At 38.4% G+C, this 27,671-nt stretch overlaps 1 protein-coding gene across 1 annotated transcript in view; it reads right to left on the bottom strand.

Annotated features, from left to right (window-relative positions):
• Positions 1-723: 723 nt before the first annotated feature.
• Positions 724-27,671, bottom strand: part of LOC120634941 (homeobox protein SIX2-like) — a 56,391-nt gene continuing 29,443 nt past the window's right edge. Inside the window, exons 3-7 of the mRNA XM_039905838.1 lie at positions 25,983-26,193; positions 24,622-24,749; positions 24,359-24,463; positions 21,696-21,754; positions 724-1,194 (exon numbers count right to left, since the gene is read on the bottom strand). Coding sequence (XP_039761772.1) covers positions 1,056-1,194; positions 21,696-21,754; positions 24,359-24,463; positions 24,622-24,749; positions 25,983-26,193 — 642 coding nt within the window. The 3' untranslated portion in view covers positions 724-1,055. The remainder of the gene's footprint in view (positions 1,195-21,695; positions 21,755-24,358; positions 24,464-24,621; positions 24,750-25,982; positions 26,194-27,671) is intronic.

The following is a 27,671-nucleotide window of genomic DNA, read 5'->3' as shown; positions in this document are numbered from 1 at the left end:
ATAAAAACAAAAAAAAAAACGACATATGCAATCTCAACCCACGACTGACAATCGAATTACTAAATTTAAACTAAGGACAGTTGTAGGTATCATAACGGGGGACTGTCCACTAAATAAATACCTTTCCATTCCAGGACGGCTAGCATGGGTAGGAGACAAATATCTTCCTGGGGAAAGGATACAAATGAAAATTTCCAAAGCTTTATCAACTCTCAGTGCACTGGCGAACAATTGGGAATAATATCCAAATAATATATGTGTAATTATAAACGGGGAGCATGTTTCTGTGCTTTAGCAGGTTGGACACGTAAATTATATCGTCTGTCACGGGATATAATGGCGGTATATAATATTTGTCTCCTGTCTATGCTAGCCCTGCAGGTATAACCAGTGGCGTGCACTTCATACATGCACAAAAGCACTGCATACCCAAATTATTTTATATAAGTCGTGTTGGAGGGGAATTTCTGCCGTTTTATGCAATTTTCCTACTGTATGCAGTGGCGTGCATAGAGGGTATGCACGGGGTATGCAGATGATATAAAATGAAGAAAATCTCCAGTATGAGTTATAAATCCTTGGGGGTAGGCTTTTTATAAATCTTATAATGCCTACCCTTAAGTTTTTTACTCTTACTAAAGATTTTCTTCATTTTATTTCATCGGCATACCCTGTGCATACCCTCTATGCACGCCTCTGACTGTATGCATACCCTGGAAAGAAACCCAGTGCACGCCACTGGGTATAACTGACAGTCCTCTGTGCAGAGCATGCATGAAGACGGATGGAACACCGATACACATAATGCTCCAATGTAATGGAGCGGTAGAGCAACGCAGACCACCTTGGCTCCTCAGCAACACTTCAAGAAGCACCCGGCGACCTGGGCGGCCTGCTAAGCTTCTGCAGTGAGCTCATCTAGCTGATCCAGGAGTGCTCCAGGCCCAGGAACAGAAGAAGAAGACATGTGCAATCGACGGATTCCCGGGTGCATGGAGACGTTAAGACATGTAAAAGGTGCGAGCTCAGTACGCTCGCGCTGTTCACTGGTACTGTCACGAGTGATGGTACTGTAGGTGCGCCAGTGGGTGCTCGTACAGCGGGTAGAGGGGCGGCGCATGCGCAGTGGCCGCGTGTGGTGCGTCGCTGTCGTCGTCGGTTGAGGAGTCCAACTGTTTGTCACCGGTGCCGCCACTGGAAACAAAATAACACACGTTAACAACAGTTTTTACACGCTTTACATTAGCGTCACCTGTATGTATGTTTGTAACCGACTCCTTTGGACTTCATTTTGACCCTCTTCAAACAGTCTGATTTCGTTCAAACTTTGTAGATATATTTAGAAGCGATGACTCTACTAGAAACTCACGCCAGTGACTCGGGCAAGAAACTTGAGCGAGTAACTAGACCAAGTAACTTGAGCAAGTGACTATAGCAAATAACTTGAGCGAGTAATTCGATTGAGTGACTTGTGCAAGTAACACGAGCAAGTAACTTAAGCGAGTAACTTGAGCAAGTAACTAATGAACGAGTTACTGGCTCAAGGTACTTACAACTAGGCCTCTAGGCCCAGTAGCTCGCACCAGTGACTAGGGCAAGTGATTCAAGCCAGTAACACGAGCAGGTGACTTGAGAAAGTAACTTGAACGAAAAACTTACATGGTAGTGAACCAACTCTGGGAAGTACCTTGAGCAAGTGACTTGGGCAGGTAACTAAAACCAGTGACTCGGTTAAGTTACTCGAGCAAGTTATTTGCGACAGTGACTCGGGCAAGTAACTCGAGCGAGTAACTTGAGAATGAAAAAATAATAATCAAGCTTCTAATAACATTTATCTTATGATAACATTTATCGAGACACTAAAATATTTGGAAGTGGCCCAAGATCCATACTGTGCTGGTCATTCTCCTTTAAAATTTAATAAAAAGCCCCAATTCAAAATAATAAAAATAGTATGGAGATGTCTCTTAAAAAGTTCAAAGTTTGTATTAAACGTAAGCTTATAGAAAACTCCTATTATAGTATAAAGGACTACGTAATCGATAAAAAAGCTTGGGTGTGAATTATTGCTCTAACCAGGTTGCTCTTCTATTAATTTTACATGACATTGTGAGATGGTGATAACAAAAAAAACACCCGGCTAAGTTTGTTGTGGGCTTCTTCTTAGACCAGGACGCGTTTGGAACCCTCGTAGCTTTAGTTTTAAGTTTACGAATGTGGTTATAGCCATCATCTCACTACAGTGTACTTAATTCTTATGTACGCATCAAAAGTGCCACCTATGCGCCTACTTGAATAAAGATATTTTTGACTTTGACTTTGAATTATACGAATTCAGGCCGCTACCACAAAACGGCGCATTTTGTGGTAGCGGCCATCTTGGGTTTGAAATTTGTCATAGTGTAAACTGTAAAGTATTCCACTATTCGAGAAGCCCTTTCATTTGATGAAGTGGTGAAAAATATGTGATCCCCCATTTTCATCAAACATGGCTAAGACCGCTCCCGAAGAATTCATCTTACAAACAAAAAAATTTACTATACCCCATTTACTATACCCCACGAACAGCAGGAGAAACTGTGTGGTGTAATTTATAATTTCTTCAATCCTTATACTCCACAACCAAACAGATCTTCGGCAATATTTACGCACACACAGGCACGTTTATAACACCCCGTCGTTTTTGCGTTGGTGGTTAACAATATTGTCATTATCAGCATCATATCAACCCATTAACGGCCCACTACAGGACACGGGTCTTCTCCTACAATGAGAAGGGGTTAAGACTGTAGTCCACCACGCCGGCCCAGTGCGGATTGGTGGACTCCACACACCTTTCAGAACATTATGTAAAACTCTCAGGCATGCAGGTTGTTTTCCTTCACCATTGAAGCAAGTGATATTTTAATTCCTTAAAACGCACATTACTCAAAAAAGTTGGAGGTGCGTCCTAGGTTTCGAACTCGGCCACCGAAAGTGCAGTCTAGCTCCTACGCACTGGGCTATCACCGCTTCAACAACTACTATAATACATAGCAACTATAAATAAATAAATAATTATACAACGACAATACACACATCGCCATCTAGCCCCAAAGTAAGCGTAGCTTGTGTTATGGGTACTAAGATAGCTGATGAATATTTTTATGTATAATATACGTAAATACTTAAAAATAAACACCCGGACACTGAAAAGCATTCATGTTCATCACACAAAAATTTTTCAGTAGTGGGAATCGAACCCACGGCCTTGACGCATAAAATCAATGGTTTGAACACTACACTACTTTGTCAGTAGACTTGTTTGCTTACGGAACCCTAAAAGGATAACAAAACAAAGATGGCTGCGGCCGGGGTACGGTGGAATATCGGGTTTCACTAGGGTCGGCTGTCTGTGTCGATCCGTCAGTTTGTGCGTTCGCCTGATCGAAGCGGACTACCCATTCCGCTCTACTTTACACCCCACTTTACCCGTATTGCCCGTAACGCGATACCGGGGCTTCTACGATCGTGTTTCCGACAAAGTCATAGGCCTTTTTTTTTTCTCTACAAGTCAGCCCTTGACTGCAATTACACCTGATAAGTAATGTTTTTTTTAATATAGTTAATATATAATAATATAAATATACTACGACAATACACACACCGCCATCTACATCTAGTCCCAAAGTAAACGTAGCTTGTGTTATGGGTACTAAGATAACTGATGAATATTTTTATGAATAGTATACATAAATACTTATAATATACATATAAACACCCAGACATTGAAAAACATTCATGTTCATCACACAAACATTTTCCAGTTGTGGGAATTGAACCCACGGCCTTGGACTCAGAAAGAGGGTCGCTGCCCACTGCGCCAATCAGCCGCCAATACGGGAAGAAAGAAAGAAAAATCCTCTTTATTGTCACACATTTGTGTAAAATGTTACATTTGTGTCATAGATTTGTTAAAGTATAAAAAAAATGTGTGACCACGGAGCTGGCTCAGCATAGCTGCGTACTAAAACGCGCAGAATTGTTTTTCAGCCAGCCCCATAATCTTCGTCGTCACTGAATCCTCGCGACTAAACAATAACAAAATATTCATTAAAAAAGGGCAATAACATTACAAGGCTATAATATATAAACAAACGTAAAATATTTATATCTAAGTAAATGGTAAATAATAAACAAAATCACAAATTATGAAACTAATAAACATGAAAAACTTAAATCTAAAATAATAATTGATGGACCAACCAGAAGGCCCAGCGGCTCGGCTAACATGGGCTGCAGATATTTTTGACGACCCTGGCGCAACGGTGTGTGGGAATTCATAATTTCTGTGTTTTCTCTGGTCCGGTCTGGGAGGCTTAGGCCGTGGCTAGTTACCACCCTTACAACAAAGGCGTGCCGCTAAACGATTTAGCGTTCCGGTACAATGTCGCGTAAATGAATGAATGAATTCACTTTTAATGAAAATACAGGAAAAAATCTAAATAACGAGGGCTTATCGCTACGTAGCGACCAATTCCAGGCAACCAAAGATGATGATGATGGTTATAGTAGTTAAAGCCCACATTGAAGCAGAGTGGTGGGTCTATGCTCTAAAACCGTCTCTCCTATGAGAAACAAGGTCTGTGCCCTGAAGTGAGACGTTCATAGGCAACGAATGATGATAATGATAAACGGGGTAACCTCTTCGTACTCGTCCTGTTAGGCTGTTGCTGTGCGTTGGAAGGTGGGCAAGTTAATTTTATCCCTTATCCCTTATATCCCCCGATTGTATACCCTGACAGGGGATATAATTAACTTGTCTAGCTGCTAAAGCACGGGAACAGGGTAAAAGAGAAGTTTACCTCCGTTGTAGACATCTTAAGAAGCTTTCGCTTGGTTGTTATTATATTAACCCCCGTTTGTTATTACACATATTTTATTTGGATATTATTTCCACTTGTGCGCCAGTGCTCTGTGAGTTGATAAAGCTGTGGGAATAGAACAATTTTTATCCTATCCCCGGGGAGATAATTGGCTCCTGCCCATGCTGGCCGTGCAGGGGATAAAATGGGGGATAAAATTTTTGTCTCTCGCCTATGCTAGCCGTGCTGATGGTTGGTGGAACACCATCGGCTATTTCAAATTCAAATTCAAAATTTCTTTATTCATGTAGGCCTATCACAGGCACTTATGAAGCGTTCAAACATATGTGTTTACATAATTGTAAGGGGATGGTGATAACTTCGTTCGCCAACTTAAACCTAAAGCTACGAGGGTTCCAAACGCGCCCTGGTCTAAGAAGAGCCCACAACAAACTTAGCCGGGTAAATTTTTTTATTTTATGCAGCTAGAGCAATTCACACGCAAGCTTTTTTATCGTTTAAGTAATCCTTAATATTATAATAGGATTTTTCTGTAAGCTTACATTTGATATAAACTTTGAAAGTTTCAACTTATTGAGAGACATCTCAAAGATTTAATTTGGTAATTTGTTATAAAATAATATACAATTGCTGTTGAATGAATTTGCAATTTTGTGTAGCCTAGTAAACTGCACAGCGAGTTTATTTTTGCTTCCAATATTTATATTGTTACAGTCCATTTTCTTTTTAAATAAACATAGCTATAAACTTCGCAACACTTCTCAGGGCATGGAGCACGTCCAGCAACATGTCGCCCTGTGTCCTTCAACCCGAGACGTAGGTGTTAAGCCACAAGAGCCTGTGATTACACCGGCAACCACGCCCTTCAGACCGGAACACATAATTGCGACAATGATGCGGCATAAATGAGACATTTAAATAGCTTTATTTTGACGGCCGACTGGCGCAGTGGGCAGCGACCCTGCTTTCTGAGTACAGGCCGTGGGTTCGATTCCGATTCGACAACTGGAAAATGTTTGTGTGATGAACATGATTGTTTTTCAGTGTCTGGGTGTTTATCTGTATATTATAAGTATTTATGTGTATCATATTCATAAAAATATTCATCAGCTATCTTGGTACCCATAACACAAGCTACGCTTACTTTGGGGCTAGATGGCGATGTGTGTATTGTCGTAGTATATTTATTTATTTTAATTTAAGAATGAGATGGGCTTAGGCCGTATTCCGCCGCGCTGGTCAAAGGCGGATTGGTAGACTTCACACGCCTTTGAGAATGTTCTAGATAGTTTTCAGGCATTCAGGTTTCCTCACGATGTTTTACTCCACCGTTAAAGTAAGTGTCATTTAAATTGCTTTCACAGATTTCTTAAATATAGTTCAACGTTTATGATATAATTCTGTGAAAGCATTTTAAACTAAAATGGTCAATCAACATTTCTTCAAAGTTTTGAAGTTATACTTCTTCTGGCACGTTAGGGAAAACTGATGGAAACAATTTTTTACAATGCGCGCACACCGTCACAAAAAACCGACACCCAGAAGTTTTTTTTTTTTTAATAATATTTGTTTATTGTTCAATAAAACATAGGTACAATTTACATTACATCTGCACAATAGGTATAACTTATATTAATTTTAAAATTAACACGGATATACAGAAATCAACTGTCCCTAAGCTAGGTATAAACCTGTGTTATAGGCGACAGTGCTCTCCTTATAAATATGGCTCGTTTAAAACAAAAAGAAAAAAAATAAAGATATCAATTCGCAGGTAACGCTGGTAATCATATTTGTACTAGGTTACATGTTTTGAACGTTTTATACATATGTGTGTGTGTGTGTGTGTGTGCGTGCGCGTGTGTATGTGTGTATGTGTAAAATATTATATTATAATATATTGTATATTGTATAAGTTAGCTATAACGTTTGACAATGCACACTTTAATTGTCAACGTCTGCGGGCTCATTCCGGTGATTTAATTGATTCAATTGCACAAAAACTCAAAATTTAATGTTTAGTGAAATTTGGTTCACAGATAATGAGATAACAAGATAATGCGTTATAATAAAACTTTCTATGTATTAAATACTTTTTTGCTATTGTTAGTGTCGTTTATTCTACAAACGTAGAATGGCGCTATTGCAATACCATATAAATCTTAGTAAACTATAACGTAATCGAATAAATAAACGTAACGTAAGCTACGAGTCGTTAGGTAGAAAATCTCACACTTGGAACTCTGAACAATTTTGGGATACTTAGGTACAGTTTAAGTTACAACGTACAACTAACGCGGACAAAGCCGCGGGTAGCGCGAGTTCTAGTAAGTAGGTAATGACAGTGCGATTAAAATAGAATTTAGCTGAAGTCTGTCTGCAGAGGTCATAAAGAACTATGTCACCAGCCAGGGCCGTACTTACAATTGTTTTTTGTCGTGCTACATTCACCGGTACCGTTTTAAGTTGATTTAATGTTGGCAACTTAAGCTGTATGCCGTAAAATATATCGGTCGGTTTGAAAACCTCTTACATTTATTGAAGTTGTACTTCTTTAGCGGCGTTAGGAAAAAAAACATGTGAGTGAAATTATACGATTTAATAAAATGCACGCGCACATGGATGGTTACACGATTTTTTTTTAGGATGGTGGTAATTGCGAAACCTGGAACTGGACTGGACTGGAAAACACTGTCTCTTTAGATAGTATCTAATCCGTAGATGATTTATTCCAAAAACAACTGTGACATATGAATTTTATTTTGACATTGAAGACGAATTTTAAATTATCATTTCTGATTTTTTTTAATTTTTTTAAAACTCTTATTATTATTACCGCTATTGTATTACTGTACTGTATTAAAATTACATGTTTTTTTAAATTTATTCTATGTGTTAATTGCAACCAATGGTTTGTATATTTGCACTCCAGCTAATGGCAATACACTGTGACTTCGTAATTGATATTTAAACGACATCTATGTAAACGTGTGTATTATCTAAATAAAGATCTATCGATCTGTCTATCTATCTATGGTGCAGATCCTTACGGTACCGCAAATTTCGATGGTAAAGAGGTGGGGCAGATTCACATACTTGGATCAGATAGTTCCTGAGTATATTGCTATTTGAACGCGAAATCTTTTGAGTTCATCATCTACCACGCGTCTCCCCTCAGAATGACTACGCTGGCGAAATGCAAATTGGTAGACCTCGCACGTCCTTGAGAACACGATTGAGAAGAGAAGGTATCCTCGCTACGTTTCCACCGTTATAGCAAGATCGTTTAGCTGTATTATCCACGGAAGCAGATGGCCCACTTTTAAGTAAGTCTGAAACCACCGCCTGTAAAAAGAGAGAGAATTCGCTGGGCACGCAAGCAATACGTCCAACACAGTGCCGCCATATGTCCTTGAACCTGCGGTGTAGCGTTACAGTAAATTTATAAAGTGGGTAAATAATTAAACTTTTGGCACACCGATAATTGTAGTTACTTATTGATTTATTTGTCTTTAGTTACAAATATTTTATTTTTATATATTATATGTTTGTATTTAAGTAATGAAATATGTATACAGTCAAACCTGGGTAAGTGAGAACTGGATAAGTGAGAAAACTCTATAAGTGAGAGTAATAGCCAGGACCCGTCATTTTAAGCTCCCAAAACCTCTATTAGCTAGAAACAGAAACCTTTGTAAGAGAGAGTCGTTTTTCCCTCACGGACCTCCGTAAGTGAGACTGCTACTTATCTATACCTCTATAAGCGACAGTCGAGCAAGCAATATTCGACAAAATTTATGAGTTAGAGAAAAACATTCAAAATACAAAAACAGAAACCCAAACGAAATTCACGGATTTTTTTAAATGTAAATAAGTTCTAAATAAAATAAAATTACATAGTGCATGAATATGTCTTGTTATTGCTGCGTACCTCTATAAGAGAGAAACGCTACCCATGTACCTGCATTAGCGACAAACTCGGGTTAGTGAGAAACCTCTATAAGCGAGAATGAGATTGTGCTCCCTTGAACTCTCGCTTATCCAGGTTTGACTGTATGTTATATATGCACCACCTAACTTTTTTCTGTAACTGTTTATTATCTTCGCCATTGGTTGCCTGGAATCGCGATAAGGCCGCATTATGCTTCTCTTTTTTTTATTTTTGTACTTTTTTGTGGTGTGCAATAAAAGTATATTCATTCATTCATTCATTTATATTTTATTAAATTGATTAGGATGTTTACAAATTTTATTAAAAACCAATATTCATGACATTGAGTTTGTGGGTATTTTGATATAAATACAAGTGCATTTTCGACACACTTCAGTCCTACATGGACTCGAACGATGCAAAGATACCTCCCGGTGTCTTAGTCGTTTTACAGTCGTTTGTCGGCTTACAAACCTGCGCCTGTAATGAAACCTCTAGTGCCTCCACGAATGAGCTCTCTCACAAAAAGTTCTATTACTTCTAAAATGAGATATTTAACTGCGTAAATTGAAAACGCACGTAACTCAGAATTATTACAGGTGCGTGTCGGTGGTCGATCTTGGCACCTTTGAAAGGAAGACTTATGTGTACCTCAAGATGCTATAACCACTCTTCTATTCTCTAAGTTACTCAAGATCAAAAATTCTATAGGCATATTTACAAACTCCTATTGTAACCAAGATTGCACGAAGTTATTGTTTAAGGGTAATCTATACTTATAATAAAACTGTAACTGGAAGATTTCTGTACATTTCATATATTTTGAATTTTTGTATTGTCTAATTTTTACGAAGATCTGATAAATATTGTCCGAGAAAGGACATAACTCTTTGCAAATAACAGCAAGTCGCAAGGGGACAGCGATCGAATGCATGCGTACCATCCTACTAATATTATAAATGCGAATTTTGTCAGGATGGATGTATGTATGTATCATCTAAAATAATGACAACTTACTAACTCAGTGTACCACGTAAAATAATAGTAGAAGCATAGTTAGCCACGATGATTATGATTTTAGCATCACATCTATTCTAGCTTCTCGATTGACTCGTACGCGAACGAAGTCGCGAGGGTCCGCTAGTTTAATTTATGACAATGTTGTTCGGAAACATCCGGCTCTGCTTTCATCTCTCGCAACATAGAAAAATTAATGTAGAATTGATATTTTGGAAAAAAGCTACTGCTGAGTTTCTTGCCGGCTTCTTGTCAGTAGAATCTGCATTCCAAAACGGTAGTAGACTCACTGCAACCAGCAGTGGCGTGCATAGAGGGTATGCATAGAGTATAAAGATGATATAAAATGAAGAAAATCTCCAGTACGAGTTATAAATACGTGTGGGTAGGCCCTGTCCTTAAGTTTTTTATAAATCTTACCGCAGGTTTTCTTCATTTTATATCATCTGCATACTCTATGCATACCCTCTATGCACGCCACTGACAACCAGAAAGACTTGACGTTTTAAAAGTGCTTATTGCTTACTTTTTTTTTTTATAATTAGGAGGGGAAAATCCTCATGGACATCCCTATGGATAGTGCCGACTCCTACCGACTCAAAACCCCTCCTGTCTTCTAAACGTTAGTGTACCTGCCATTTGGCCCTCCACTAACGTCGTTGTCCTTTTACCTTCCTTCTCTTTCGTCCCTTTCCTTTACTTTTATTATCTCTTCCATGTATTTTTTTATAGATTCCCATTTCTCTGATGCCTCTAGCATTTTGGAGGTTCTGTTTTTATTTCACTTCCTATTTCCCCTATCACATTCTCCCTTTCTTCTTCAAATCGTGGGCAGTGAAACAGGGTGTGTTCTGCATCATCACATGGGTGTTCACAATACATGCAATCACTACTCACTCTTTTCTTTATGCGTGCTATGTATTGCATAAAAACACCATGACCTGTAATTATTGCTTATTTGAAATAAATGAATTTTGAAGGACTCTATGTGTTTAAAGCGTAGGGGCGCATTATCCCCTTATCCTGACCCACTCTAGCATACAGCATCAGGTAGTTGCAGGTATCAAATGACCAAAGGCCGGCGCTATTGTCTCTTTATAATAAAATCTCCTAATTCCTATCTCTGTGCTCGATGGAGTGTGATCTCACGCATGGTTGAGCGCTTTGCCGACTTTGGAGTTTCGGTTGATGGAAAAAAAAGATTGGAACAATGCGACCACCATGGTTTTTTGTTTTCGTAATAAATCTTTACTCTGCTGAGACACGTTGGTGTATTGGTTAACATATACAAAGTACGACTGCAGATCACGAGTTCATGGTTTGTTTTTTTGTTACGAAACGATGATAGCCCAGTTCTCGACTTAACTCTCGGGGGACCGAGTTCGAATCCCAGCACAAACCTCTGACTTTCCTAAGTTATGTGTAGGTAATTAAATATCACTTGCCTCAACGGTGAAGGAAAACATCGTGAGGAAACCTGCATGCTTGAGAGTTAACATAATGTTCTCAAAGGTGTGTGGAGTCCACCAATCCGCACTGGTCCTTAGTGGCCTATGGCCTTAACCCCTTCTCATTGTGGGATGATTATAAGACGCGTGCCCTAAGTAAGAAAATTAAGTCCAACTGATATGGAACCATTATGAAACTAAAACCAAACCAAACCTATAATAAGGATAGGATAAACCTATAATTAAAATGAAAATGCAAAGGCGAAAACCTAACACTCTAATTATTCCTTAAGAATCAATTTTCATATATAAGGCGCCCGGTATGAGAAAAATGTGAGGAGTAAAATCTACTTATGAATGACCTGTTACGTTTTCGCTTTGCGACGTTGCGTGAACGGCAACCGTGATGCTCAAACATGCAACGTCGCTTTCGTTTAATTATCTTATTTTTCCCATTTAAGTTACCAAGGAAACCGATTAATATCTAGATAAAGAAACAAACACATAAATGTATAGGACAGAGTGAGATAGAAAACATAATACATTTTTTTACCTATTCTAGTTACCATGGAAACTAAATAATAAACATTACATTTATCCTAATAGTTCTGATACTCTACATCCACCTCAATCTCTCGTAGGCTACTTTTAAGAAGTTACACTTCCGCCGTGTGTGTATAAATTGCATAGGGTTTTTAATTTACCCTTTCATGTGGTATTCATCTTTATTCAGTTAAATAAACTCGTTTTGTGTATGTTTCGACAATCGTACTTAAGGAGTAAACTCTAGTCGTGCGTCGGAGCGTACACACACTTTTTTTTTTAATCTATAACAACTCGTAATTAACTGCAACATCACCAGGTGGTAAATAATGATGCAGTTTAAGATGGTAGCGCGCTTACGTGTGCAGGGTATTGCAGTTATATTAACCATACACCTTTTAATCGGTTTCTACGCGATATCGTACCGGAACGCTAGATCGCTATGTAGTCTTTGTCGGGCGGTAAATCGCCGCGGCCAAATACTCCCACCAGATCAGACCGGAGGAATTCCAGAAATAAATTATTCCAATATTGCCGCTGCGGGGGATCGAGCCTGGAACCTTCTACTTAAAACCACAGCGCTCAACCGTGGGTCAGGTCGTCAAAATACTATCGTCGTATTGATACTGATGTTATAAACACTAAATGTTACAGAAAATTGTTTTTATTCCGATGCATAAAATTAATAGAAAAGAATAAGTTATTTGCAAATCAATGTTATGTTAGTAAAATCATGAAGTATGTTTGAGAAAAAACTCATAATCTGACATTAGGTGCGCAAATAAACTCGAAATCAATTTCTAACTGACAGAAAATTATTGAATCATATGTAGGTACCTAAATTGTAAGTATGTATACATATTTTTATGTTACAATTAAGTTCTAAAATGTTAGAAATATTGGCTCAAATAAATCTGTTTGGTGTAGAGTATACGGATTGAAGAAATTATAAATTACACCATACAGATTTTCCTGCTGTTCGCGCAGTATAGCAAATTAAGTTTATTTTTCATGATTGCAAAAAACATTTCCATCTTGCTCTGTGAAAAACAAAAGCAAATCCATCCCACGGGTGTTCTTGCAAGCTGCTTATAAGCTATTCCGAACTATAACCTATTTCTGTGCTAAAGGAGATTGGGCGCTTTTGAGTGCGAGCTAAAAATGTTTCTATATTCACCAAATGAACATAAGGACATTGCTTATTTCCAATACTTTTAATAATATTTTATTTCTTTTAATTTCATACTATCTCAGCATAACTATACTCTGATTTTAAAAAGCAACATTTTAAGCATTAATATGCACTGAGACTTGCCCTGTACAGATGTGTAGATTAGTTACGTAACTATAATGATACTATACGAGTATGTGTTTCCCCAGTGAGTGCAAGTGAAGTCGGGAAATTAGTGAGGATGATTGTTGTGAATCGCGCGAAAACGACTGACAATTAACAAGACATACCACGATCGAATAATTACTTTTGCCTTGTTTTTATTATTAAAAAAATATAGATTTAAAATGAATTAGTGTAGTGAATTATTTAGTAGTGAAAATGCGTTTCCGAGCCGGAATGAATAAAATAAAAATAATATACAATAAATATAAATCAATATACTAAGACTATACACACATAGCCACCTAGCCCCAAAGTAAGCGTTAAGTTTACGAATGTGGTTATCGCCATCATCTCACTACCGTGTGGTTCTTATGTACGCATCAAAAGTGCCACCTGTGGGCCTACTTGAATAAAGATATTTTTGACTTTGACTTTGACTTTGAAACTCCCACCGAAAGACAGGCCGAAGTCCTAACTAAGGAATTACCGCTTCATATGTATTAATAGTATTTATTAATTTATATTATTTGAAATTCCTTCATTTCCCGAGGAGTCTTATTAAATACACTTTACAACATTGTATGGAGTCCGACCCTGCTCGCTTTTAGAGCGCAGATGTGGCGGTGTCGGGTTACATACTGCTGTCCCGCTCACCCTTATAACGGCGTCCCGCTCTTGCATCGCAAACACTTTCGTCTTGTTTGTGGGGAAAATAAACTGAATTATTTTCAAACTGTAACCGACTTTGTGGAAAAAGTGGTCTTTCAATACTATTGTTTCAATTCTTAATCGCTGACTAAGGGCACGGGCGTGCACTTTATACATGCACATAAGCACTGCCTACCCTTGTTTCTTTGTATAATACTTGTATAGGAGGGGAATTATTTTATTTTATACTCAGCTAGGCAAAAAACCCTGTGCACGCCACTGATTAAAGGCTTTATTAATAAACGTGGCATACCGTCGGAACAAGCGGCTATAGCTTATCCGAGATCGAGTTAGAACCCCGACACGCACCTCTAACCTTTCCAAGTTATGTGCGTTTTTATAAAAGCTAGTAAAAAATCATTGGAATACATCGTGAGGAAACCTGCATGCCTGAGTGTCCTTCATAACGTTCTCATAGATATGTGAAGTCTACCAATCCATGAATTATGAATGCCGGAACAGTTAACAAGTGTTATGTCAAACTCCTGCTGACAGCACCTTTCAAATGTCAAATCGTAACAAAACGAATCGGTAAGCGCAATTAATTGACCACAGAAAATATATAAACTATCGATATATAAACTTGGATCACGCGAATCCCTTCGTACCAAATTTAAAGAAATAGGTATACTTACAGTAGCCTCGCAATATATTTATAATAATACAATCTTTATAAAACAAAACATAAGTAATTGTAAACAAAAAGTCGATATAAACAGTCGACTAACTAGAAACGGACATAAATTAGTGATATCTGCATATCGTCTGAGAGAAGTACAGAAATCCTTTGTGGGTTTATGCTTTTATAACATGATACCGAAGGTAATAATAGATCTACCTTTACCTAAGTTTAAACAATATATTAAAACACATTTAACAAATCGTGGTTACTACACGATTGATGAATTCCTTAACGAAAAGGCTGCTTGGAAGCAGGCCACTCCGCTCTCATCTCTCACAAAACAGAAAAATTCTAAAGATTGTTAAACTTTAAAATGATGTAGGAAAAGAGCAATCTGCTGAGTTTCTTGCCGGCTCTTCTCAGTGGAATCTGCCTTCCGAACCGGTGGTAGAGTCACTACGAATAGACTGACTTGACGTCGAAAAGTGCTTATTAATCAGGCCTACTTGAAATAAATGTGTTTTGAATTTTGTCCAGTAAAATTTACCATCAGTGTTTTTTTTTCGCAGGATTTGGCGCCCTTAATATCTGACCGCCCTAGGCCCGGGCCTGGGCCTTAGGGCAAATCCGCCACTGTGGACATTTGACTTTAAAAAGGCTGGAAGCGGCTGGATGAGAAAGGCGGAGGACCGTGTGTGGTGGCCAGTGGCGTGCACTTCATATATGCACAAAAGCTCTGCATACCCTAAATTTTTTGTTAAAAAATTCCAAATTCATTTATTTCAAGTAGGCCTAATATAAGCACTTTTGAAACGTCAAGTCTGTCTGTTTGTAGTGGCTCTACCATCGGTTCGGAAGGCAGATTCCATTAAGAAGAGCCGGCAAGAAACTCAGCAGATTGCTCTTTTCCTACATCATTTTAAAGTTTAACAATCTTTAGAATTTTTCTGTTTTGTGAGAGATGAGAGCGGAGTGGCCTGCTTCCAAGCAGCCTTGTCGTTAAGAAATTTATCAATTGTATAATAACCTCGCTGTAATATGTTTTAACACATTCTTTAAACTTATGCATTGGTAGGTCCAAAATTTCCTTAGGAATATTATAAAAGCTTATACTCAGTCCCACAAATGACTTCTGCACCTTTCGCAGACGATATGCAGATGTCACTAATTTATGACCATTTCTTGTAAGTCGACTGTATAACTCATAAAAGCCAAGGATTGTTCCATTTTATGGAATCTTCCTTCTTTATGCATACCCTGGTCAAAAACCCCACGCTGGTGGTGGCGCGGACTTGGAAAGGGATGATGGTGATGATGATGATGAGTGGAAGATGGTGATTATGATGAACAAAACGAAGCGGTGATAGCCCAGTGGGTGACCAACATCTAACTAACAAACTAATCCTACTGGATGGAAGTAATCTTAGGAAGGAAGGAACTAATAATTTTAAATGACATTGTGAGATGGTGATAACAAAAAAAAAACCCGGCTAAGTTTGCTGTGGGCTTCTTCTTAGACCAGGACGCGCTTGGAACCCGTGTAGCTTTAGTTTTAAGTTTACGAATGTGGTTATCGCCATCGTCTCACTACCGTGTAATTCTTATGTACGCATCAAAAGTGCCACCTATGGGCCTACTTGAATAAAGATATTTTTGACTTTGACTTTGACTTTGAAGGTGGTAGGACTCATAGCAGAACATAGCTCTTTAAACAGACATCTTTCCATTAAAGGTGTCACCAACAGCTATAATCGCTAAACAAAAGTGCCATTTTTGTGGGAATAAACAATATATAAGATAGGGGCACTGTGTTAATATAACTGCTATACCCTTAACAGGTTAGCCCGTTAAAATCATCACTGCATCGTCACTTACAAACAGGTGAGGTGGAGCAAAGGGCTAGCTTGTAGTGGAATGAAAAGAATATGACTGATCTATAAAGGTCATATTATAAAGATATAATATCAGCAGCGGCGTGCAATGTTATAAAATGAAGAAAATCTCCAGTACGAGTAACAAATACTTAAAGGGTACGCTTTACGGTACGGTTACGCTCAACTAAATTGAATGCCACATCAAGAAAAAAAATAAACCCAGACGAAGTCGCGGGCAACAGCTAGATTACCATACTATTGATGAATTTCATAATGACAAGGTTGCTTGGAAGCAAGCCGCCAGTGGCGTTCTCTGGGTATCTTACCAGGGTATGCATACAGCAGGAAAATGGCATAAAACGGCAAAAAACCTCCTCTTATACCAGTTATATTTAAATTTTAGGGTAGGCAGTGCTTTTGTGCATCTATGAAGTGCACGCCACTGCAAGCCGCTCCGCTATCATCTCTCATAAGAAAAATTCATGTTAATCGCTTATCCTCTAATTCTACACTAATATATATAGATGAAGAGTTTATTTGTTTGTTTGTTTACTTGGACGCGATGTTCTCAGGAACTACTAGTCCGATTTGAATTTTTTATTTTGTGTTGCATAGCCCATTTATCGATGAGGGCTATAGGGTTTATAACATCACGCTAAGACAAATAGGAGCATAGCACCAATGAAGAATGTTTCAGAATCAGGATTTTTTCGCTACGTACAGGATTTTTTAAAGTTTCGATAAAATCATGTATTACAAAGTTATTCCCCTTTTAAAGTTCCAAAAAAAGGCCGCATATGTCTATCTTTTATGATTGACGTATACGCCGACGAAGTTGCGAGACGAGCTAGTAACCTAATATAAAAATATACCTATACTAAACAAATATACTACGACAATAAAAACATCGCCATCTAGCCTCAAACTAAGCGTAGCTTGTGTTATGAGTACTAAGGCAGCTGAGTTATGTTAACGAAATTTTAACTGCGCACGAACTGTGTATGCTAAGCAAATTTTCACAGTTCTTCATATGACGACTGTAATTTTTATCGTCCCAAATTAAAAATATGCTACACTATTACTGTGCCCATAGATGATGTTAAAAATATTATAAACTAGCTGCTGCCCGCGACTTCGTCTGCGTTTGATTTTGTTCTTTGATGTAGCATTAAATTTAGTTGTAGATCTAAAAAAATTAAGTTTTCAGTATCGCTAAGCCTTAAATGAGGGGTTTGCTGCTGTCCGCTGAGGAGTTCTGTCCTCTATCTCCAACCACAGTTTGGGCAAAATTAAACACATATTAAAACCTCTATAGAACAAAAAAAAATTTAAATCGGTTATAATTTGTCGGAGTTATCGTGTAAAATTGTCAAACACTCATCCCCTCTCCCAAAGGAACCGAGCTTAATGTCGGGATAAAAAGTATCCTATATTACTTCTAACACTTCCAAGAATATGTGTACAAAGTTTCATGAGACGGTTAAGTACTTTTTGCGTGAAAGCGTAACAAACAAACTTACATTGACATTTATAAATAAATAATAAATATACTACGACAATACACACATCGCCACCTAGCCCCAAAGTAAGCGTAGCTTGTGTTATGGGTAATAAGATGACTGATGAATATTTTTATGAATTGTATATACATAAATACATAGAAAATACATATAAACACCCAGACACTGAAAAACACTTAATGCTCATCACACAAACATTTTCCAGTTGTGGGAATCGAACCCACGGCCTTAGACTCAGAAAGCAGGGTCGCTGCCCACTGCGCCGGTCCCCAGTCGGCCGTCAGATTTATAATATTAGTAGGGATAGGGATTCTTCATCATCGTCATTATATCAACCCATTAAAGGCCCGCTTCAGGGCACGGGTCTCCGAACATGTAAAGAGTTTAGGTCGTTACCTACCTATATTACTAATATGTAATTGAAAAGTCCGCCTATCTGCTTTAAAGCAGTGTGGTGGGTTTTATCTTGTTATACCAGTTTACTACAAAAGGTATGATGACATCATAGCAATCTTTATTACATTATTAAAATGTTTATGTGTTATATAATCGCCAAATTAAATACAAAATATCACGGCAAAAAACACAATTGCGAACTGAATCCGGTAAACAGCGCCACTGCGCTAAAGGCGGTGTAGCGTTCACCCAACCATTTACTAGACTTTGTAACTTGATACTGTGTTATACAAACAGACATCCGCAGTTACAATTGAGAGTATGATTTATTGCTATAACTATACAGTTCAATTTGCAATATCGAAGTGCAAATTCTATTTTACCATACGCGATTTCCAATTCCAATCACATTTTAACCGACTTAGTGAAAGCTAAAACAGTTCTACGTCTTTATTTTTCAGCACCCGAGCTTTTTGTGTCTCTCAATAAGTTCAAAGTTTATATAAAACGTACGCTAACGCTTACAGAAAAATCCTATTATAATATTAAGGATTACTTAAACGATAAAAAAAGCTTGGGTGTGAATTGCTCTAACTTCATAGCTTAATATGAGTTTACTGTGAGATGGTGATAACAAGAAAAAATACCCGGCTAAGTTTGTTGTGGGCTAGACCAGGGCGCGTTTGGAACCTTCGTAGCTCTAGGTTTAAGTTGGCGAACGAACTTATCACCATCACTTTACAATTATGTAAAACATATATGACGGCCGACTGGCGCAGAGGGCAGCGACCCTGCTTTCTGAGTCCATGGCCGTGGTTTCGATTCCCACAACTGGAACATGTTTGTGTGATGAACATGAATGTTTTTGTCTGGGTGTTTATTACAAGTATTTATGTGTATTATTCATAAAAATATCAGTCATCTTAGTACCCATAACACAAGTTACGCTTACTTTGGGACTAGATGGCGATGTGTGTATTGTCGTAGTATATTTATATTTATTTATCTATTGTATTTTGAAAAGTTTAGCCGGGGGATGCTTAATATCGATACAAAGTCCAAAACAGATTTTTATTTAATTTTTGTCTGCCTGTCCGTCTGTCCGGGCATCACGTGAAAACTTCTGAACGGATAGTGGTAGCTGATATCCCGGGTCAACATATAGGCTACTTTTTATCCCGATAAACAATAAGTTTCCTCCGGGATGAAAATTTTTATCAATTTTACTTCATATCCTTTTATTAGACAGTGTGTACTACCAATCATGTATTGTCTAATTTTAATGGAGATGTGATGAATATTGTCGGAGTTCAAGGACATAATTTACAGACAACAGCAATGTGCAAGGCATATGGGACAACGATCAAAAGCATGCGTACCATAACACTACTAACATCATAAATGCGAAAGTTTGTGAGAATAGATGTATGGATGGATGGATGTATGTATGGGGGATAGATGGATGGATGTTTGTTACGCCTTTTAGCCACAAAGAATGAATCGATTGGCTAAAATTTGGCAGAGATACCTACAATATAGTCTGGCATAGCACATAGGCTTCTTTTTATCCCGGAAAAGCAAACAGCTTCTACAGGATAGCCTCGCTATATTTTCCGAATCCGCGCAACGGAGTTTTAGGTTGATGTGGTTTTTTGGATACACATAATTGAAATATAATAAAGCTTTAAAATTTTGTTTGGTTGAACACGCTAATCTCAGAAAATGCTGTTTCGATTTATTTTTTTGGGTTGTTAGTAACAATTATGGGTATATAGCATCACGATACGACCAATGGCTACTATCATTAATGAGAAATGTTGCAAAAACTGCAAAAAATACCCTTTATGAGAGATTCTGATGCGTGTGATGCGTGAAGTATGTAGTAAGGTATCAATCAATAAGTATCGAAATTGTCGGCATTGCTGTTTCTTTAAAGTTCTATAAAACAGTTTGCGACAAAATACGACTATTTTTTTAAGTCGACTCATTCACGGACGAAGTCGCGCGGGTCCGCTAGTTTTAAATAACAGCATTTAGTCGCAGTGGTGGATATACTTTTAATATTCTTTGACACCTTAACCAGTGGTCATGATAACCAAAACAATTCTAAAAAACATCAAAGAGGTTATTATGTATAGCAAATTGACGTTCTCTGCTGGACATACCTAAGTCTTTTGTAGGGAGTTCAACAATCAACGGTCCTGGGCTGCTTGCCTCTAGCGGCTCCCAGCGACTCACCTGACGTCATCGGTCCACCTCGTTGGGAGCCGACACTGCGTTTACCAGTGCGGGCTCGCCATTCCAACACCTTATGAGCCCAACGTCTATCAGTTCTCCGTTGCCCTGCCCATTGCCACTTCAGCTTCGCGACTCGCTGAGCTATGTCGGTATCTCTAGTTCTTCTACGGATCTCCTCATTCCTGATATACCCCATAGCTCTCTCTATCGCCTGCTGAGCGACTCTGAGCCTTCTTATAAGGCCCATAGTATTTATTATTATAAATAAATACACATAAAACTGGCATGATATATGTATAGGTTTAACCTTATTCTATAGTACAAGAAAGACACTTGTACCGTGCACGTGAACTTTAACGCCTGCATTATTACTCATAGCAATGAGTACACAAACATATTATATTTAAAATATCTACATACATTTTTGTTATGTCGCTATAATCTATATTTTAATATTGAAGCGAATCTTGCTAATATTTTATTTTTAAATATGCCTATAACCATATTAAATATTTATTTATTCTTTAAAATAATTGTTTTATAAATATAACCTAAAATAAACTTTTTAAAACTTAATAAAATCTAAAACGTTCTCGAAACCACCGCAGCGAGGCACAGTTAGTTCCTAAGATGCTGGCAGCATTGCCCCTTTGGATGGCCAAACTAATTCGTTGGCCAAGGTAACTGCCCGCTCTAGGATCACCGGTAGACTCGATAACCCTTTTCGATAATTCTTTGAAAAGGGCCATCTTATATGGGACCAAATTATTATGTTTTTTTCCGTTCGCTGTCTAAAACATACATGAATTCAATAAAAATAAAAAAAAACAAACTACCATGCATTGATTTAATATGTTACTATCGTATTTGACACATACACATGTATTATACTCTTTTATTAATCATTTTTAGGATTATAATTTGTTTGAAAAATCACGCAAATTGAAATTGTAACCTTGGCGATTGACATCAAACATGGCTAATAACACTCACGACGAACTCACCTTACAATGAAATAAAAAACAAAATCTAAATCGATACCTCCGTTGAAGCGCTACGATGCCACTGACAAATACACACACACTCACAGTCACGACAAACTTGTAGCACCCCCTCGTTTTTGCGTGGGGGGCTAAAACGAAATTAAACGCGGTCGAAGTCGCGGGCAACAGTTTACAAATTATTGTAATTACGTACCTATCTTTGTGTTCTGCTTGTCTGTCTCTTTGTCGCCTGTTTTTGAACCAATTTGACACCTGAAATCAAAATAATAAAAATTTTGCAAACATTTCACAATAATTCTTATTACTTATATCTTAAAGTTTGATTTTGAATAATGCAAAAGAAAAATATCATCTTGAAATAAAATATTAAAAGGAATTAATAAATATGTATATACTAGCGGACCCCAGCGCCATCTGTCGGGCTAATTTGTTAATCTAAACCATCCCGGGTGCCACCCAAACGCATACCAAAAGATTCATTCAAATCGGTCCAGCCGTCTAGGTGGAGTTCAGTGACATACACACGCACACCAGAAATATATATATAAAGATCTATCTATCTATCTATGTATCGATCTTAAATTCATCTTATTCCTTTCTACATGTAAAAATGAATTGCTGTGCGTGATTCATCTTAAAACTAAAAAGTGGCTAAGTTTGTTGTGGGCTCTTCTTAGACCAGGGCGCGTTTGGAACCGTCCTAGCTTTAGTTTTAAGTTAACGAATGCAGTTATCACCATCATTCACATTAGTGTAACATGTTAAATGTATGAACGCTTCATAAGTGGCTGTAATAAGGTCTACATGAAAAAACATTTTTGAATTTTGAATTTTTTGTAACATTTCAATGGACTTATCAAAATTAAGCTTAATTTGCTATACTCCGCGAAAAGACTTTACAATGAATAATTGTTTAACAATTATTCATTGTAAAGTCAACATCTCCTGATGATGCTCCGGTTTCGGAGCGAAACGTGCGTAGAGGGTGTATTGCCGAGGATCTGTTTGGTGTGGAGTATAAGGATTGAAGAAATTATAAATTACACCACACAGATTCGCTTTTCGCGGAGTATAGCAAATTAAGCTTAATTTTGATAATATATCATGGATTTCCGCAAAGTAACGCCTGCCTCTATACAATATTTCAATGGACTGTGCTTGGCGGCACAAATAATCATGTAGGACTTCCTCGGACGAGCTCTGTCACTAAGAATCACTGTGGCGGTCTCCACATTACCACACTAGATGGCATCACAAGATTCTGCATCGCGCTAGCTAAATTGGCGTTGGCTGTATGTGTTGGCTGTGTGTGTTGGCTGTGTGTGTGTGTTGTTGGGATACCCGGTAGTTATTTGATCACCTCGAATACGAAGCTATTGCGAGCGAGCAAATTTGTAGTAAGGCTACTGACATGTACTTTGTTATTGGATACCTATCTATACTTCAAGTAGGCAGTAATCAAAACAGATCTCGATTTCGAAATCAAAACGGTCCCGAGTTGTTTTGGAGCAAACTTTGCTGTAACATAATCTATTGAGTTTTAAGGAAGCGGTAGAGACGTATCGCGTTACATTACCGCAAAATGGAGGCGTAGGTATAAAAAGTTCAAAATAAACCTAGCCGATGACAGCGGTTGCATTCGTTAAGAAATGTATTACACTTTATTAATTAGGTAGATACTAATTACTGTTCCTGTTTATTTTTGGTTTTTTACAATTCCCGTGGGAACATTTTGTTATCCTGGAATCGCAGAATCAAGAACATACAGAATCCGTGTACACGACTTATATTGAAGCATCAAAAACCAATCCACTCTAGTAGTGTTTCATCTTTCTTGAACTAGTAACTTCATTACATTTAGCAGTTGACAGTAAATCTTTTACCTCTAATGTTCTAAGCATCATCATCATCATCACATCAACCGATAGACGCCCACTGCTGGACATAGGTCTATTGTAGAGAGTTCCAAATTTCAGGGTTTTTTGCCGCTTGGTCTGTCCACCTCGTTGGCGGTCGACCAACGCTGCGCTTACCAGTGCGGGGCTGCCATGTTCTAAGCGTTCAAATAGCGAGAATGGGAAAAGTTTTTGAGCTAACCTCATTACGCGAGTGCGAAATGAGACGTTGTGTTTTCACTGTTTTTGGACACAATGCACTGCATGCTGTGCAAATGGCTGAATGAGGGATCTGTAGGTTTTTAATTCTATGCCTGGGATAAAAAAATGTACATGTTACTCTCCGTCCTTTCAACTAATTCTGAATCAAAATTCTGTTGATTGGTCGCTTAGTCAGGTCTTGAAGGAAGGACAAACCAACAAACACACTGTCGCATTAATAATAAAAGCCCGGGACTTAGTCTTAGAATTGTTTAAACCCTGCGGGAACCGTTAGTTATCCCGGGACAAAAAGTAGCCTATTAGAAATTATAATCCGTTTGCCTATTTCCATCCAATCGGCCAGCCCTTCTGGCGTGATTGAGAAACTGTCGCAGTCTCAACATAACCAAACTAGATGGCGCCACTAAGATCCTGCATCGCGCTAACACCCATAAATTTACCATATATACAATTTCCAAAGAGGATCGGTCACCCGCTCGGAAGAATTTTCCTATTGTTACGGTCGAGCACATCACCAAAGCTCCCGTAAAGTAACTAACATCCAAATTAATATAATAGAATTGAATAGATGAATACATCCTCGCAAACTTCCACATTGATAATAGTAGTAGGACCTTTACGATTTCATACTACCATTGTATGGGGGTTCTTCTCTCCAGCTAACCGGAGAATTTTCAAGTGGAAAGATACCTACTTTAAAAAATCAGGTGTATTTTACTCTTGGTTAAATTAAACTTACCTGAACCGTTGTTAAGCCTGTAGTTTCAGCCAACTCTCGTTTCTCACGAGGCGAGGGGTACGGATTATGAAGATACCAGTCACGGAGCACTGAGCGGGATTTTTCCTATTAAACAAAACAAATGTTCATTATTTAATAGCGTATTTGATGTTTTGTATTTAAAGAGTTTTATTTAATTTACTGCTTTTATTATAGACCTACAATCACTTTATCTAAATACGTGTTCATCATTCTAAATAATTCGAACTTACCTCCTAACTTACCTTAAAACAATATGAAGTCTCCTCACCGTCCCATATAGTCCTGGGTAGTGGAAACTTGCGACGCACTCTGTATTTGCCAACCGCACCGAGTGGTCGCCCACGTAACCTTTCTGCTTCCATATAATGTGCTGTTTAACAACATAAATACAGGTAAGTGAGTACTGTAGGTTAGATAGCTCAACTGCAATACAAAAGTAGCAACCGGTGAACGCCGGGTGCCAACTGCAAAGGTTTCTTGAGTCAGAGGATCTCTCAAGGGTCACAATAAGTTGCTGTTACATTACATTGATTGATTTGGTGATCATAACGACTACGGTACAGTCCGATTCTAACTTTATGACTTCTCAAAACTCGTGCGATTCGATGCACAGAATTCAATATTGATTGTCAGCGAAACCCATCACGCCTCTAACTTTTCTTAGTTATGTGAGTGTTAAGTAATTAAATGTATCACTTGATTCGACGGTGAAGGAAATTATCGTGAGGAAACCTGCATGCCTGAGAGTTCTACATAGTATTCTCAAAGGTATATGGAGTCCACCAATCCGCATTGGGCCAGTGTGGTTGACTACGTCCTTAACCCCTTCTCATTGTAGGAGGAAACCTGTGCCCTGTGGTGTTGCTAACGTACTTTAACGGACGACCGTGGCTACAAGAAGCTCTCCTTCACTATTACAAAAGACTACGACAAAACGGCCCGCTTATGATTGTTTTATATGAGTTTTATATTCTTTTTCAGCGGATTTCTTAATTAGTTTAGTTGAGAGTTAAATACATAAATAAGGTCTAATATAAATGCCTGCCTTATTGGTCTAACGTTAAATGTTGAACTGTAGATCAAGAGTTCTTAAATTCGATTCCTGGATCTGGTAATTGTGAGGTACTGAGTTTTTATGTTTATAAATATTCAGTATCAATAACCGTTACCCGTGCTTCAGAGAGTACGCTATGGCTTCAGTAGTGATAATTATTACTTACCGGTAATGATAAAATCGAAGCAACATTAGAGGAGAAGGTGGTTATGGGGGGCCCATTACCTAATTTGTAATTGGTGCTTTGCGGAGAAAATATCATACCTAGATAACGAATAAATACATTGTACTCTTCTTTTGCTATTTGCCTTAGCGTACTTAATCATGAAGTTAATGATAGTGCTACATTTTATTTTTATTATTTTATTCAACTTGAGATCCAGTGAGGGTTGTATGGCACTCTGAGTGCCATCAAAAAACATTAATATTTAGGCTAAGAATGAATTTATAACAGAACTCCATTCCTTATTACAAACATTAAAGTATATAAGTCTATGAAGAGTTTGACTAAGGTAAAACTTACCTTTCAAACATTTAAACGAAACTTACCTTTTAGCCAAAGGTTCTGCAGCTTGGCGTGGTTGTGTGCGCTGAAGTTGTGCGATTCAAGAAGCCGGTATAACTCCTTGAAGTTGCCTCTGTGGAAGGCCACCATGGCCTTGGCTTTGAGTACTGACTCGTGAGCGTGCAGGCGTTCACAAGCGGGCAGTGACCAGAGGAAGCGACCCAGGCGTTCGATGTTACCAGCTTGTTGGAGAACCTGGAGGGATAAAAGCTGTATGAATAAAAGTCAGTGCCTCAAGACGAAAGTCTTCGAACAGGATCTGAAACGTGGTCGCTTACTATGGGCCTCATCACTCAGAGGGCGATGACCTTAAATCAGGGATGAGGAGATAATTAGAAGAACTAGAGTTACCAACATAGCTCGACGAGTCGCGAAGCTAACATGGCAGTCGGGGCACATAGCTCGGAGAACCGATGGACGTTGGGATCCCAAGGTGCTCGCATGGCGTCAGCCCCAAAGTAAGCGTAGATTGTGTTATGGGTCCTTAGATGACTGATGTTTATTTTTATGAATAATATACAGATAAACACCGAGACACTGAAAAACATTCATGTTTATAACACAAACATTATCCAGTCGTGGAAATCGAACCCACAGCCTTTGACTCAGAAATCGGGGTGAGTGCCCAATGAGCCAATCGGCCGCCATCTATACCCCAAACATGTGTGGAACTTTTATAGCTGGTTAGGACTTCAGCTTCTCTTTCGGGGGGCGTTCAATTCCCGACACGCACTTCTTACTTTTCGCAGTTATGTGCGTTTTTAATTTAAATATCACTCGCTTTAACGTTAGGAAACCTGAATGGCTGAGAGTTCGCCGGAAGGTTCTCAAAGACGTGTGAAAACTGCCAATCCGCACTCGGCCGGCGTGGTGGACTATGACCCTTCTCATTCTGAGACGAGAACCGTGCCCTGTACCGGGCCGTTAATGGTTTGATTGTGATGACAGCATTAACAGGTTAGCCCGCTACCGTACTACCAGGTAATATTGTAAGGGCTAACTTGTAGTGGAATAAAATTAAAGTAGAATAAATAATAGAAGAACGTAGAAACCTAGGGGTGGCCACAAACATTTGCAATGCAAACGTTTGCACATGCTTTCTTGAAGGATGTCCGGGAGTTTTTGCTTAGCCTGAATCAACAAACGACTACGATGTGCAAAAAAAGGGTCGGTACGAAAAGTTTGCACATTTTAGAGTCACGTAAAAAGGGTAGTTAGAGACCTTTTTTGCAGCCTTGCTTATTATGAAAATTAAGCTTAATTTGCTATACTCCGCGAAAAGCAGGAGAATCTGTATGGTGTCATTTTACAATTTCTTGAATCTTTATACTCCACACCAAACAGATCTTCGGCAATGTAAGGCACGTTTCGCGCCGAAACCAGAGCATCCTCAGGAGATGTTGAGTTTACAATGTTAAGTCCCTAACATTTAACAAGTCCCTATTTATATTATAAATTACACGAAACCTGCATGCCTGAGAGTTTATCATAATGTTCTCAAAGGTGTGTGGAGTCCACCAATCCGCACTGGGCCAGCGTGGTGGTCTACGGCCTTAAACCCTTCTCATTGTGGGAGGAGACCCGTGCTCTGTAGTGGGCCAGCAATGGGTTGACGATAATAATGATGATAATAATATATGTAGGTATAGTATAGATTTAACCTTATTCTATGC

Source organism: Pararge aegeria, chromosome 25 (assembly GCF_905163445.1).
Source record: "Pararge aegeria chromosome 25, ilParAegt1.1, whole genome shotgun sequence".
Classification (NCBI taxonomy): domain Eukaryota; kingdom Metazoa; phylum Arthropoda; class Insecta; order Lepidoptera; family Nymphalidae; genus Pararge; species Pararge aegeria.
Note: the sequence above shows the minus strand (reverse complement) of the source record. Positions and strands in the feature narration are given on the sequence as shown.